At 37.7% G+C, this 14,352-nt stretch overlaps 1 protein-coding gene across 2 annotated transcripts; it reads right to left on the bottom strand.

The window, feature by feature from the left end:
* Window positions 1-6,507: 6,507 nt before the first annotated feature.
* Window positions 6,508-13,834, bottom strand: klhl20 (kelch-like family member 20). 2 transcript variants are annotated; one of them, XM_088395601.1, is made up of 14 exons: window positions 13,680-13,834; window positions 12,866-12,926; window positions 12,450-12,707; window positions 12,237-12,345; window positions 11,912-12,118; window positions 11,607-11,765; window positions 11,402-11,496; window positions 11,153-11,268; window positions 10,649-10,832; window positions 10,331-10,474; window positions 10,115-10,248; window positions 9,672-9,880; window positions 9,391-9,497; window positions 6,508-9,233 (listed from the first exon to the last, which is right to left on the bottom strand). In XM_088395601.1, exons 2-14 carry the CDS (start codon window positions 12,886-12,888, stop codon window positions 9,149-9,151), a joined length of 1,830 nt encoding a protein of 609 aa, XP_088251727.1. In that variant the 5' UTR covers window positions 12,889-12,926; window positions 13,680-13,834; the 3' UTR covers window positions 6,508-9,148. The 2 variants fall into 2 exon arrangements, with proteins under 2 accessions (XP_088251727.1, XP_088251728.1); XM_088395602.1 differs by having other exon boundaries at window positions 13,578-13,693.
* Window positions 13,835-14,352: the final 518 nt, after the last annotated feature.

The raw sequence follows: 14,352 nt of genomic DNA, 5'->3' as shown, positions 1-14,352 counted from the left end.
CGCATAGAATAAATAACTCAACATTGCTCAAACGTTAATGCAATCACAATATAGTAACACTCGAAATAGTGAAAACAATAACAATATATCAATAACTCAACATTGCTCAAACGTTAATATCACACAACACGCAAAATAAACACGTAAAGCTTACTTTAATAAGTTAGTCCTCATCCACGAATCCATATTGGTCCATATATAAGGCGCCAAAAATTGGAGGTTTTTAGGTGCGCCTTATAGTGCGGAAAATACGGTAATTGCCCATTTGACATGATGTTAAATTGTAGAAAGGTCTTGAGTTAAACTGTGACCGACTAGACAACGATTTGTCAAGCTGATCCCATATTCTGTCTCTTGTCTATTTCATTGGTTTCAAAGTTTGAGCAAAATGAATGTGCTCAATTAATTCAGAATTTGTTTCAGCCATCTGGGTCTTCTTTTCTGTCAGGATGTTTATGGCAATAAGATAGCTGTGGATGTTCAGCTTGAGTGGAAAGCAGAAAATGCACTCATGTGTAAACACGTTGTAAAGGTGCGACAAGTTCATTTCACACTCCCGTAGATTGAAAGAAAACAATGCAGGGCAATATTCTTCCACAAGTCTTTGCCAACTCCAGACTTAAAATGAAAAATCTCTTGTGACAGACTCCAAGTCACCGTCATCACATTATGCATTTTAGATCAGAAGACACAGGAAACGGTACTAAAATATTTACACAGCATCACGTTCCTTTCTATTGGAGCTGACACGTGCACCAAAGGAAATAAGAATGCAGTCTCCAGCTTTTCGACGGCTAAGAAAATTAAACAGACTTGTATCACATCTTTGAAGATGAAACCAGATGAACAAATACTGTCTCACACGTCAATATGATTTTATTTAACAGTGATCCCGAAATAGACTATTTGTCATTCGACCTGCATTTTTCCTGTATATTTTTTTTTTACACAAATGCAATAAGTCCGCAACAGTATGAAGGGACAAACAGACTTTGGTTTAAATAACAAACAAACAAACACCTGCCACAAGGTATTGACTTTGTAGTCAGAGGGAGTGAAGATAATATTTATTGTTGCATTACAGTTTATTCAGTCATATTTCAGTCCTCGTGAGCAGTGTGTTCATTCCTAGGAATTTTCCATTAGACAATGATTTCTCCCAAAGTGCTTTGGTGTTTACTTTAACAATGTTATTCCATTTTGTTTGGCTAATTATTAGACTGAGCTTTATTGTCATTCAATAAACACACTGCAAATTTTTGTGAGATATTGTGTTTAGAGTCATAGCTTCTTTCGGAGGGCCATTCTGACTGTCAACCCAAATAAATGTATGAGCACCTCATATTATAGTAAAAGCTACAAAACAAACTGACATAACTCGTTTTCATATCAGACGAGTAAAAACTGGTCAAATACTTAAAAAAAAAAAAAATTATTAAAAGTGAAGACAATTTACAATTGTAGTAATGACACGCAAATTTGATGCATAATTTGCCCTCGCGGGCCACATAAAATCATGTGGTGGGCCGTATCTGGGCCCCCGGGCCTTGAGTTTGACATCTGTGGTTTAGAGTGTAAATATGGTCAAGGTGATACAACAACTAACTTTGTAAAATGCAAAGAGCTCATCTGACTTGGCCTGGCTTGAAGAGGGAAGCAGGGGTTGTGTTGCTGCCTCAGGCTTGACTCTTCTTTCTCCTCTGCTAACCTCCTAATGAAGCCCAAGTGACACGAGGCACCTGTTCATGCAGTTTCATTCTCTTGGCTCCTGCCACTGCTTGCTATGGGTTAAATGTGCCCTTACTACACAAAGGCTTGCTTCTACTGATTGTTCACCCCACTAAACGACTCTCTTTTGTCTTTCTGTCTTTGCCAAGCTAAAAATTGCACGTGGGTCGTGCCATCGGCCTCTGGTGATGCCTCAGTAGCGTTGAAGTGTTGCGTAGGACGCTTTTAGCCCGACCCCTACTTTTTATTTTCCCGTTAACTTCCTCGCTGTTTTGTCACATTTTAATTAATTCTTCATTTTGTCATTTTCTTTTGTTAGCTGAACAGTGTTTGCCCTGAGGGTTTATGTTTATTTTACTGCTTTTAGTTAGAATAAATGCTTTGCTGTAGTTTATCTGAGACCTTATTAAGAGTTTTGCTTGATGTGCTATGTTTTCATTTGGTTTAGTGATGTCTTTCGGGAGTCTTGAGATTACACCATTTTGCTTTCTTTGAGCGCGTTAGAAGAGATTGTTTCATGTCGTGGGTGGGAGACATCCTGGCAGTCTGTTTGGATCCCTAGGTAATCAATATCCTCCAATTTAATATGGCAGCTTGTTGAGAAGTATGTGGGCAATGTTGCCTTGTGTTTTTTTTTTCTTGTTGCTTCCTTCTTAGTCATGGTTGGAGACAGCACAGTTATTTTTTTATTGCAGTCGCCAACCTCCTGATTCTTTTCTGTGTCTGCAAGGAGAAGAGTGCTTTGCTTGACCAGTTCCTTTTTAAAAATCTGGCACCGCCGTGTCTTTTTCGTTGGGTTTCACATGGAGGCACAGCTGATAACCACAGCACTTTGTTGTTGTATTTTTTTTTTAAACATAATCGTTTCCGAGTCCACTTCACCTCCATTTTCCGCGAGGTCTTTGACATTATAGTTAGGATTCTATTGATCAAACCACTTTTTGGAACACAAAAAGATCCTGCGTCACTAATGTTCACCTCTGTTCAAATTTGTAATTTAGAAAACATTAACTAATAAGCTCACTGTAACTTTCATGATATATTTAAAAATATACTATCCATTTGTAAAAATAAGACAGGATCAGGAATTAATATGTGCAGCGCATGAAATTATTAATGATGACTTCAACAGAAGTGGATGAAGCGCAAAATATTCAATCTATAATATTTAATTCTAGGGCTGCAACTAATTATTTTTTATTATTATTATTTTAATTATTTAATTTGCTGATTTGATTGCCAATGCATCAGCTAAAAAAAAAAATGAATTTCTATTATTTTTATTAAAAACAGGACATTACATCAGAAAATAGACCAAAAATGTTTATCGCTGTTTTTCAAAGTAAATGTTTTATTTCTGATTAAACGTAAGGCTGCTATCATGATGGACTACGGAATAGGATATTCATTGGAAAGTGAGAGCAAGAAAGAGAAAAATTGCAATTGTTATTCTATTTTAATCAGTTCTCGGATGTAGTAGTTCCTACCATAATATTTCTGCAACATTACTACCAAACACCATTAGTATTTTACTTTCATGAGCACTGTACACCGACCTTTTTTCTTGTCACCTCCTAAAGTAAGATCATAAATAGTCCAGCCTGTTATTGCAGTTCACCATGCATAATTTTATTTGCCTTGCTGCATAGAGTCAAACATTTGAATAATTTATCAAGTGGCACTTTCATTTCATGATGATGTTATGAAATAGCGAAGGAACATGAATATCCATTTGATTGATTGAACATTTATTTATTCTGCGGATGTGACTTACTATCTAGTCAAAATACAAAACCGGCCCACAGGATGAATTTTAACATGTAGTTGTGTATTCCGTTATAGTTGCAGAAAAATAAGATATAATCACATTACAATTGTTTTCAAGCCTAGTATAGTAGTCCTCCCATATTCCAATAACATGCATTCTATACTAAGGGCTCTAAATTACCTATAGGTGGGAATGTGAGTTTGCATCATTCTCCATCTCTATGTACTTTGTGATTGACTCATGATTTGCTTAGTGTGGGCCCTGCATTGCACCCCCCTACCCCCACCATTCAGGCTGAGCAATATGAACAATGCATGTATGAAAGTCAATGTCATTATAATTCAGAGCAGCATCCACGGATAACAGATGACCAAAGATATCTAATATCCAGTCTATTGCAAATGTGAGCATTTTACTGATGGATCCTTATCATTTCTTCACCAGGGTTTGGGTTTATGAATGTAATAAGTTTCAATATAGTCAGCCACAAAAGAATATGCTGTATGTGCCAGGTGACGTGTGTGGCAATAATGCTTATTTCCTTTTTATCTAGGGAGTCAAAGGATAGAAATACTGTATGCCTGTGGGGTTTTCTGGGTTATTGTTTTTTTTTTCCTGTATGGAAGTGTCACCCTTTAAAATGTAATGATTGAGGGGTTTTATATTATATATATTACATTACATTACATTGCGTCGCGTTACGTTGTGTTATATTATATTATATTATATTATATTATATTATATTATATTATATTATATTATATTATATTATATTATATTATATTATATTATATTATATATACAGCACTATAATATGTTTCCAAATTTGGAATAGTGAGTTTATGAATCAAATGGCATTCGGACCAATGTCTTTTTTTTTTTTGCTCTTCAGAGAATGCATGACGAATAATACATACGTTTTTCCAACATTGATAGATTATAAATCATGTGAAGGGCTTCTTCATCAGTCTACCTGCTTTTACATAAAAATAAGCATACAGTTAAAAAACAAATATTGTATGAAGTTGGTGGAAATTTGCATTATGAGCCTCAACCTGACAACATGTGACAGCAGCCGACAGCTGTAGCTTTTCCAAAAACCAACGACTATAATTAGCCTGAAATATCTGACAAAGATTGTGGACTAACGACCAAGTTGGCAATCTTGACACACAAAGTACCGATGTGATGTGAATCGAAATACCACTGTCAGATTTAATTCAACATCACACTAGACCGGTTTTTTAATAAGAAAGACTTTACCCAAAACATGCAGAACGATTGCAAGCTATCCAGTCTTTTTTAATGCCTTGACTCCAAGTCAACATTTATTTGAATTTTCTTCTTTGTACCATCAAAATTATTTTTCCTCAAAGACTAGCAGCATTGTCACAGAGGTTCAGTGGCCTATTTCAGTCCCCTGATGTCGCTTAATCAAAGGACACTTGTCTTCCTGTGCGCTTGTTCATTTAGTGAAAGCTTTCAGAGTAATAAAAAGCCTAACTTGATCATGACTAACCCTGACAATAAGGAAGTAAAAGCCATTAGAATCAGACAGCCTCCCGAAATATCGTAAAAAAAACCAGTCATGTATACTAAATATAAAATATTCATATATATATAAAATATTTCACTTCCTGGATTTTTCTGACTTCACCAGAGCATTTCTTTGCTATACATGCTTGTGTGTCCACAGCGCTTTGTATTGTTCACCTTGAGGGAATCTTGCTGTGGAGCCCTTCCAAGTTGACATCAATGTTTCTCAGGAGCACTACGGTCTCTAAACATTCTCTGAACTTTGACAGCTGCAGCTGTGTGCAGCGGCGTGTGTTCTCAAACATCTGACAAACTCCTGCTGAAAACCTGAGTTGCAAGCCTGACTTTTATCCCCTGTTATTCCCACTGAGTTATTTTCAACTTGTTCTCAGGTTTACTGAAGTTACTTTCGCTCCTGGAGATGCCTCTAACTTCTTTTTGTCTGATGGAGTTTACAAAGCTTTTCATTCAACTTGCAGCTCTGCTGAGACCGTTGTTGAAGTCTTTGTGATGATGTTTCAAACGTCATTCATCCATGCTTGATTCACGAGGCTCTCTACACTGTCATACGATGCCCCATAAATGACAATTACAGTGGATTAGTCATCTTATTTTAATATTTCATAGCCAGTGATCTCATCGCAGAGCAGCAGGCAACAGGTTAGGGGGCTACTGTTTTACAACTCCATTTGTGTCTGTGCTCCACAAACAAAAAGAGAGAAAGAAAGCCACTCATAGCTGTGCTGAGGGCAGGGGTATGATTTAAAAAGTAAAAAAAAAAAAAAAGGCATAATCATATCATAAATAATGCTCCCACGCTCAGGGTACGGGAAGTGGTATGCAAATATTTGTCTTTCTGCATCATCAGTGAATTCATATTTTTAAAAGCTGGAGAAATAGAGAGCATGAAGAGGTGGGGGCTATAAATTCTCTCTTGAGAAGAAATTATTTTTAATGAAAATTTAAATACTGTACATTTTGTTTCGGTTCCCTTTATAAGAAAGGTGAACACATGTACAACGTATTTGTTTTATATTTAAAACTAACCAGTGACGCTCGGAAAAGCTATTATTTCTAAATGAAAATTTAAAAAAAGAATTCTTCCTAGTACTTATTGCATTTTGTTCCAAGTAACACAAGCGTATTCATAAAATTTTCTTAGTTAAATTGCCATGATTGCAAGCTTATTTTGACGTAAATAAAATGTTTTCCGGACTTCCAAACCACATCAATCATAAACACTATTACTTTGTGATTGGATGATCAAAAATGCTGAAGAAAAACTTCCAGCTGCATGGGTGAAGGCTTTCCAGTTAAAAATAAATTAGCTTTCAGGCTTCGACATACAGAGTTTGTTTTATGTCTTATTTTCGTGGCTCAGAGTATGAATGTCAGAAAAGAGCAAATACTTTTCAGGTCAGACACGAAAATAATTTTATCATAGAAAACATACAACATACATGAACACGGGAACCTTTCTTTCCCCACTAAAACAAATTTTATTATTTTCATGGAGAACATTTTTGATGTTGAGGCCATAGCTTAAAAATGAATCTGTATTAGGAATTCTACAGAGGTCACACCAAACAAGTTCCAACTGATCGTTACAAGAGCACATTAGTTCTTAAAAACTCCCGTCTATTTTTGAACCATGTACAGACACCCCAGAAAAGTGTAAAACTGTTGAAGAAAATGCTCAAATTAAGGCTTTTTAAAAAAGAACATGTACTTGGAGGGAAAAAATAGTGAGGACATACTTAAATCATTTATAGCTCTTCTTCTTGAGCAACTGTACTCCTTGAGCATTAATAGCAGATTTGTTTTGTAAAATAAAAACAGATATGCCCTGACACAAAAAAAAAAGGGCTGTGTGGTACATTTCACAATGGCAGTAAAACTGCATAACTGAATTAGGCATTTTTCAGCAAGAGGATTTCACTTTTGTTTTCTAAAACGAGGCTAGATGGTGCATGTTGTTAAAAAATAAAAACAAATAAAATAAATGAAATTATCAAATTTTGTGAAAAATGCATCTGTAACACAAAGACTTGCATAACTAAGAACGCGGCAGATTGGCGGGAATAACTTTCCTCAAACATTAATCCTAGAGAGCATTTGTTCCTTCATGAAATTGTGAAATCGGAGATGAGCTGCCTTTAACATTTACTTAACGTTATGAGCTTTGTGATTGCAGTGACACACACACACGCACAAAGCATTTTGAGACAAAAACCAGTCAAAACGTCAAGCACCACTGCATTAAACAGTCTAAATGTTTGCCTCCCAAAAAACTGGCGACTTGAAATATTTGTATGCAAAGTTTAGCAAAGTACAACAAAATAGATTTAAATTAAATTAAATCTGAAACTCACTTCCAGTTGCACTGCAATACATTCTGAGTATATAAACGTCTGTCATGAACTGTTTGTAAGGTCACCCCCACCTATTGGAAAGGCAGCACGATTACTAATGAACAGCTGCACTATTCCACAGTTTCCAGCAGATGGCACTATTGCACCACATTGCTGTACACAAGCCCGCTCAGAAGTAATGTGACCCAAAGCAGAACTTGATGGAAGAAGAGGGATGAAAGATGATTTTCATATTTGTCTAAGTCAGGGGTGTCAAACTCATTTTTTTCACGGGCCGCATTGTAATCATAGCTTCTTTCGGAGGGCCATTATGACTGTCAACCTAAATAAATGTATGAGCACCTCATATTATATACAGTAAAAGCTACAAAACAAACTGACAAATAACTTGTTTTCAAATCAGACGAGTAAAAACTGGTCAAATACTTAAAATAAAGATATTATTAAAAGTGAAGACAATTTGCAATTCTAGTAATGACACGAATTTGATGCTCAATTTGTCTTTGCGGGCCACATAAAATGATGTGGCGGGCTGTATCTGGCTCCCGGGCCTTGAGTTTGACACCTGTGGTCTAAGTTAAGTGTCAGCAATCCAATTTAGAAAGGATTGGCCTGTTCTTAAGATTTTTTATTAAAGATATAGATAACTGAATCCTTATCAAAAGGGAAGCTATTTCTAAAAAAATAAAAATGCAGTAATCCAGTAAGCAAGCAACACGATTTCCAGACCTGACCGTTGTATCCACTAACAAGTTTTTTTTTTTTTTTTATAGCCACAATTTCATCAGTCAAATGTTTATTAGTCTGCTTTTGAAAGTGATCAATAACAAATATATTAACTTAGGACAGTGTGGCCTCTTTTGTTATAAAGGAAATCAACTTTTCATATGTGGACTCTCCGCACAAACTTAATTATGCAAGTCAGTTAAAAGCACACTGAGCTGTTTCAGAATGAGACTCGGCGAGCGTCAGAAATGGTTGATTTTGGAGTTTAAATCTTTATTCATTGCAGTAGTGTGATGAAGGACCTGAACAAAATATTTAAAACACATCGTCATAAAACACAATGTTAGGCATGTGTCATATGCGGCCTACAAATAGGATGTGACTTGCTTGTCCTGATTTTTCTGTTGGAAAGTGGCAGGATTGTAAAGATGCTTTTTATCGACAGGCGGCAATTTGTTTTGATCACTTTCTGTTGTTTAAATTGCATACATAAATATTAACTGGGATGTCGTACAAGTTACCTCAAGCTATGTGGAAATGTGAGTAGGTTGTATATTGAGTTAGCGTTCGTTGTTATCTGTCTCATGGAAACTGGACAAAATGATTGCTTGTTTGCTGGATGCTGTACAATGTTTTATTTTGCCTCCTTTGATGATCTTTTAACCCTTCCCTGGTTCTAAGGTTTAGAAACAGTCACTGCCCACACGTCTCAATTACTAAGATGAGGTCACTGGAAGGGTCCTTATAACTGCTTTCCCAATCTGGTGCTTCAGTGATGCCCAGCGTGTGCTCTCTGTGCACAATGCATAACAAGGAGATAATGTTCAATCACTGAAGACAGAAGTTTTGAAAGTTGAAGGAGGGATGATGATGATGCGTAGGAAATGCGTTCTGCTTTCAGTGTCGTCCAAACATTTCTTTTCTCCTCGCATAAGTAACAGTCTTTTATGGAGGTATGAGTGTTGGTGGCATCCACTTCGAAGGCTGTGAGTGTGTGTGTCTGTGAGGGAGGCTAGCGTTACCATATGTGGGATTCACAGTGAGTCATTTTAATAACGCCCACTCCACCACCTAGTCGTCGGTAATTCATTCCTCCGTACAACCTGTGAAGGGGTCAAATCAAGTTGATTGTGGTAGGGACTCAACATAATATTTCCAAATAATGAGTCATTTTCACATTGTTGAATGGCATTCAATGAGTATACAGAAACACTGTTAAATATACACAACTTAATAATTAGGGCAGCACAAGGAACTTACCTCCATGTGTTGGCATCAGGGTCGTAAACTTCGATAGTTTTCAAATATGTCGTCCCATCAAATCCTCCTACTGCCATCAATTGACCATTGACCACAGCTAAGCCCACCTGAAGGCGCAGTGATAATCAAAACCAACACATCAGTATTAAGTGATCCAAGTGTAACATGCTAATGTGAAACTTTTTGGGGGAGAAAGACTCATTGAATGTTTTCAATTTTTTTCCTCCGAATGCATTTCGCAGGTTTACACAATTCATATGCCGGCTGACGACGGTACATACCCCACTCCGTCTGGATGTCATAGCGACTACAGGAGACCACTGGTTGGTCCTGGGATTGTATCGCTCTGCACTGCTCAGCTCTGTTGTGTCATCCCGGCCTCCAACAGAATAAATCATGTCTTGGTAGACTGCACAGCCAAGGTGCTTACGCCGCGTACCCATTGGAGATACGGTGTGCCATCGGTTCTCCTGAGGATTGTAACGCTCCACTGAGGAGGAGAACGAGAAAGGAAAACTGTCAGGTGAATATTATTTCCCAATTTGTTTTCCTCACCGTAACCTACTCATTTTGCATTGTGTTGACTTATTTTTAAAAAATTGTCTTGCATTATGTTCCCTCCCTAGTTCTATACAAACCTAGAAATGTGCGTTACCATTGTTACTTGTAGATACATTTTTGAAAATTGCACAGTTGGAAAAGTTCAGATCAGTTTATTTAATACCTGTATTTAATGGGGATGTCCCATCAGAGCCTCCTACAGCATACAGAAAACCTCCGAGCACAGCCACAGCGACACCCAGTCGCCTGGTGCTCATGGAGGCCACACGAGTCCATTTGTTCTCTTTTGGATCATACCTGCACAGCAAGCGTGTGGAAAGCAAGTCATGTATTTTCATAAGCAGTTTCATAGGCCATAACTTGAGGTTTCAGCTAGTACCTTTCAACAATGTTGAGACAGGAAACCCCATCCTGTCCTCCTACTGCATACAAAAAACCACCAAGAACAGCTACGCCTACACTGGTTCGACAGGTGCTAGTTGGGGCCACATCACTGCTCCATTGGTTGGTCTTTGGATCATATCTGGAACAACCAAAGGAGAAATAGAAAAAATGTCACACAGAAGCAAAGTCATATCGCAACAAAAACAGAAGAGGACAAGACCAAAGCAGAATTCAATTTTTAACGGCAGCTACTCTGGGAAATTTGGGGAATCACAGCTCTAAAGAGACAATGAAAAGCAACATTTTTGCACACCTCTCTACCGAGTTGAGATAGGAGGAGCCGTCATGTCCTCCTACAGCATACAGCAAGTCATCCAGGACACTGACACCCACTCCGCAACGCCGTTTACTCATTGATGCCACCATCCGCCACTCATTGGTCTGAGGATCGTAACGTTCCACACTGGATATGGCGTCACCACTGCACCAACCACCAACTATAAGAAAATGAAAGATTACGACTAATCTTCTGGAACAGAGCGAATTGATGGTGATTTGAACCTTTGGAGAGCTCAGAATGTCAAGAAAGTTTGAGGCTCGTGCCGCCCCCCACGTGATATAAAAAAATGCCGCCCTTTTGGATTGTTTTGTTTTTTCTTTAAAAAAAAAAAAAACTTGGTTTTCCTAATATTGTTATTTAATCATTATTGAAATGTTGAGCATTAGTTTTAAGATACTATGTAATTTTGTTTATATCACCTAGCCCCATAAAATATATTTCGATTGTAATACTAAATATATACTAAATAAAACTAACCTGCAAAAAGGACTTCACCACACCGTATGGGTTTCCTTGGCCGGGTTCTTGGGCCTTGCATCAGTGGCCTTTCTTGTGGCAGCAACAGGTAGTTCTTAGCTTCATCAACCAGGTCTCTAACAGCCACAGAAGAGTTATATAGCACACATCATACTAACCAAATTGATAGTGACAAATCGACAAAAAAAAAAAAGAGAAATGCCTAAGTGCAAAAGTTACATGAAATTTTTGATCCATCATTTGGATTACCTGCACTCTTCATCACTCTTGATAAGAGGGTCTGAGCCCACAGTGCCCACCAGAAATTTGGGGCTAAGGAGCGGTAGTCTGACATGTTGGAGAACCTTAAACCAAAAGAAAATCATTGAGTGTCCATTTTTTCAACTAAACAGGTAAAAAAAAAAAAAAAAAAAAAAAAAAAAATGCTTTAATGCTTTTTCAACAAGAAACATACCTGGGGTAGTTGTGGTCTACGTTCCTGAATGCTATATTTCACCCAGGCCATCACAGCATTAAAAACTTGCTCCTCACTTCGCACATTAAGTTCATCGCTGGAAATTATATCAATCAACTGGTTGGCGGGTAGTAACATGAACTCTTCACTTTCCATAACCTAACAAGACAATGAAAAAGACATTTTTCATTATCACATTGGGAACATTTTATTTAGTTTGGATGATTTAAAATATTCACAGTAAGCACATCAGAGAGTTGCCTATCCCTAAAATGTACCAGGCTAAAAAATGTGTACATTTTTACCTCTTGAAAATTGTGTTGCGTGAATTTGTCTGCAATTCGAAGCAGTTCCCGACAGGAGTGAGTGTCTGCAAATGCCCTGATACCCAGGCAGTTGGAAGGATCCAGCTGCCTCTTGAGGAACTCGCAGCAAGCCTCCTGGATCTCAGCAAGCTGGAGCAGACAGGCTGCTGGAAGCAGAGTCTGAACATTCCCTTCTTCTACAGTCACCTACAGATGGAAGGAGTATATCTAATTGAATTGGTGGATTTCGGGGCCTATGATTTACGTAAGTAAGCTGAAAGCAATTTATACACTAAAAACACATCCTGCATACAAACATTATTACCTGCGAAGTATAGGCAAAGTCGATCAACAGTTCCATCGCTCTCTCATCAATATCTCGAATAACAACTTCAGTCTGTCTACTTTCAGCAAGCTCCCCAGTAAACATTGCCCTGAAGAGAACAGGACAAAAAAGATTCTATACGTGGCAAGACCATTATAATAAATATTGGTAAAGTTCATCGAACTTAAGTCGCCATCCAACTTGCTCTATTACCTGAAGTAAGGACTGCAAGCAGAAAGAATGACACGATGGGCATAAATTTTCTTGGCACCCACCACAAGTACCACATCACAGAGCTCACGGTGCTTTCTCAGCAAGTTGATCACTTCTAGGGTTTGCCGTGGGTGTTTGTCCGAGACGTACGGCATGCGCGCAGGCTGGGGGACCCCTTCGGGAAGCTTGTTAGGGTCCCCCAAAGTACAGCGGCTGGTGATGTCCATTCCAGTGGCGTCTTGACGTGCGCTGGTGGCCCTGGAGGTGAACCACACAGTCAAGTGAGTGAATATATGCTTTGTAAACACTTGTTAGTATGGACCAATCTAGTCACAGAACCGTATTCAATTCATGGTTGTGCCTTTTCTGTACTGCTAACTTGAGGAATCCCAAATTCACATTATTTTCAGACATACCTGCGCATCAGCTTTGGGTCCATGCAAGGTAGAACAGTGTTTTGCACCACACCTTAAAAGCCTGCAAACACAAAGAAACTATATCAGAATATAGAATTGTGTGCAACACACTGTATGTTTTACCTTTGCCAAATTACTATTTTGCTTTTCTTAGATCCCCTTTAATTGTTTACCTTCGCCGGTTGCAACAAATAACTTGAATGGTTAATGGACGTAACGTCAGGCATCTGTCACAGAAAGTAGTGGCTCGTTCGCTCATACGTTTTATAGATACGTATTATTAAAAAAAAAGTGGAAGTCATGTCGTTTCATGTTAACTATTTGTAGTTTCAGCAAATAGACACATCCCATAAAGGAGCTCAGCCAGCAAAGTAGCAAAATATCTCTACGCAGGACATTTTATTTCGACAATATGGACCAGACAAATTCCTAAAGAATGTATTGCAACACTGTAAACTTTATGTTAAATCAAAAATCCAATGTAAACGTTAGACAGCTCTTTGAACAAATCGTAAACTAACTTATTTGCTTTTGTCGGTAGCTGAGTGTCACAACCGATTTCCCATGACGAGTATTTTAAGTAATGCAGGGGAAAAAACAAAGGTAATTTTGTGTAAGGGTAATTTAATGTATTAACAAGAGTACCTATTTGTAATACGTGAGAATCTACAGCTTTTGCCTAAAACTGGTATCAACAGAATGCCATGCTAACCTTAACTCCACATTATCAGCAAACACGCCACATCCAGAGCTGTTATTAAAAATTCCGAAAGTCAAAACGAAAGAAAGTGTATTGCTTTTGAAGGACAGTTACCTTGTAATTACATGCCAAAATCAGACGAAGAAAAACACAGATTTTGGCTCGCTAATGTTTACAAGTTTGCTGGTAGGATACGCAGCTTTTCTTCATCGACGATGTGCGCATGTCAAAATATCAAGTATCACTTCCGGACAACGCGCTTTCAAAATAAAGGAATATAATTACGTCATCGGGTTAAACGCGCAAGATCAGCGATTTTTATTTTTTTCTTACCTTGAGTGACGCACTCATTCATACGTGCTGATGATAAGTAGAACGTAACGCAATTGATTATTAAACGAAACTTATTTTCTTTTGTCGCCTTAATTTTAACATTTAATTTATGGCCAGTCTTTATGAACACAGATGAAGCAAAACTAAATATGTCGACTTAAAAGAATAAAAATATAATATGAATCAAAATTCAAGGGAAATGTTTGCTTTTGTTCCGTATAACTATTGCATACAGTGCAGCAGTTCATTCTAGGACTAGTTCATTATTGTACAGTATTCAGAATCACTCTTGTATCTTGAAGTTTCCACTGGATCAAAAATTGTACCGAGACTAAGTTTATACAGTACACAGTACAGTAAATGCAGATTTTGAATGTAGTTGTGTAGTTGGCTAAAATCCCCAAACTGATAAGCTTCGTATGATAATCAGGACAGTTCGGTAAGCTACCAACTT

This window comes from Syngnathus floridae, chromosome 14 (assembly GCF_059516105.1).
Source record: "Syngnathus floridae isolate MCC-2025c chromosome 14, RoL_Sflo_1.0, whole genome shotgun sequence".
NCBI classification, from domain to species: Eukaryota; Metazoa; Chordata; class Actinopteri; order Syngnathiformes; family Syngnathidae; genus Syngnathus; species Syngnathus floridae.
Note: the sequence above shows the minus strand (reverse complement) of the source record. Positions and strands in the feature narration are given on the sequence as shown.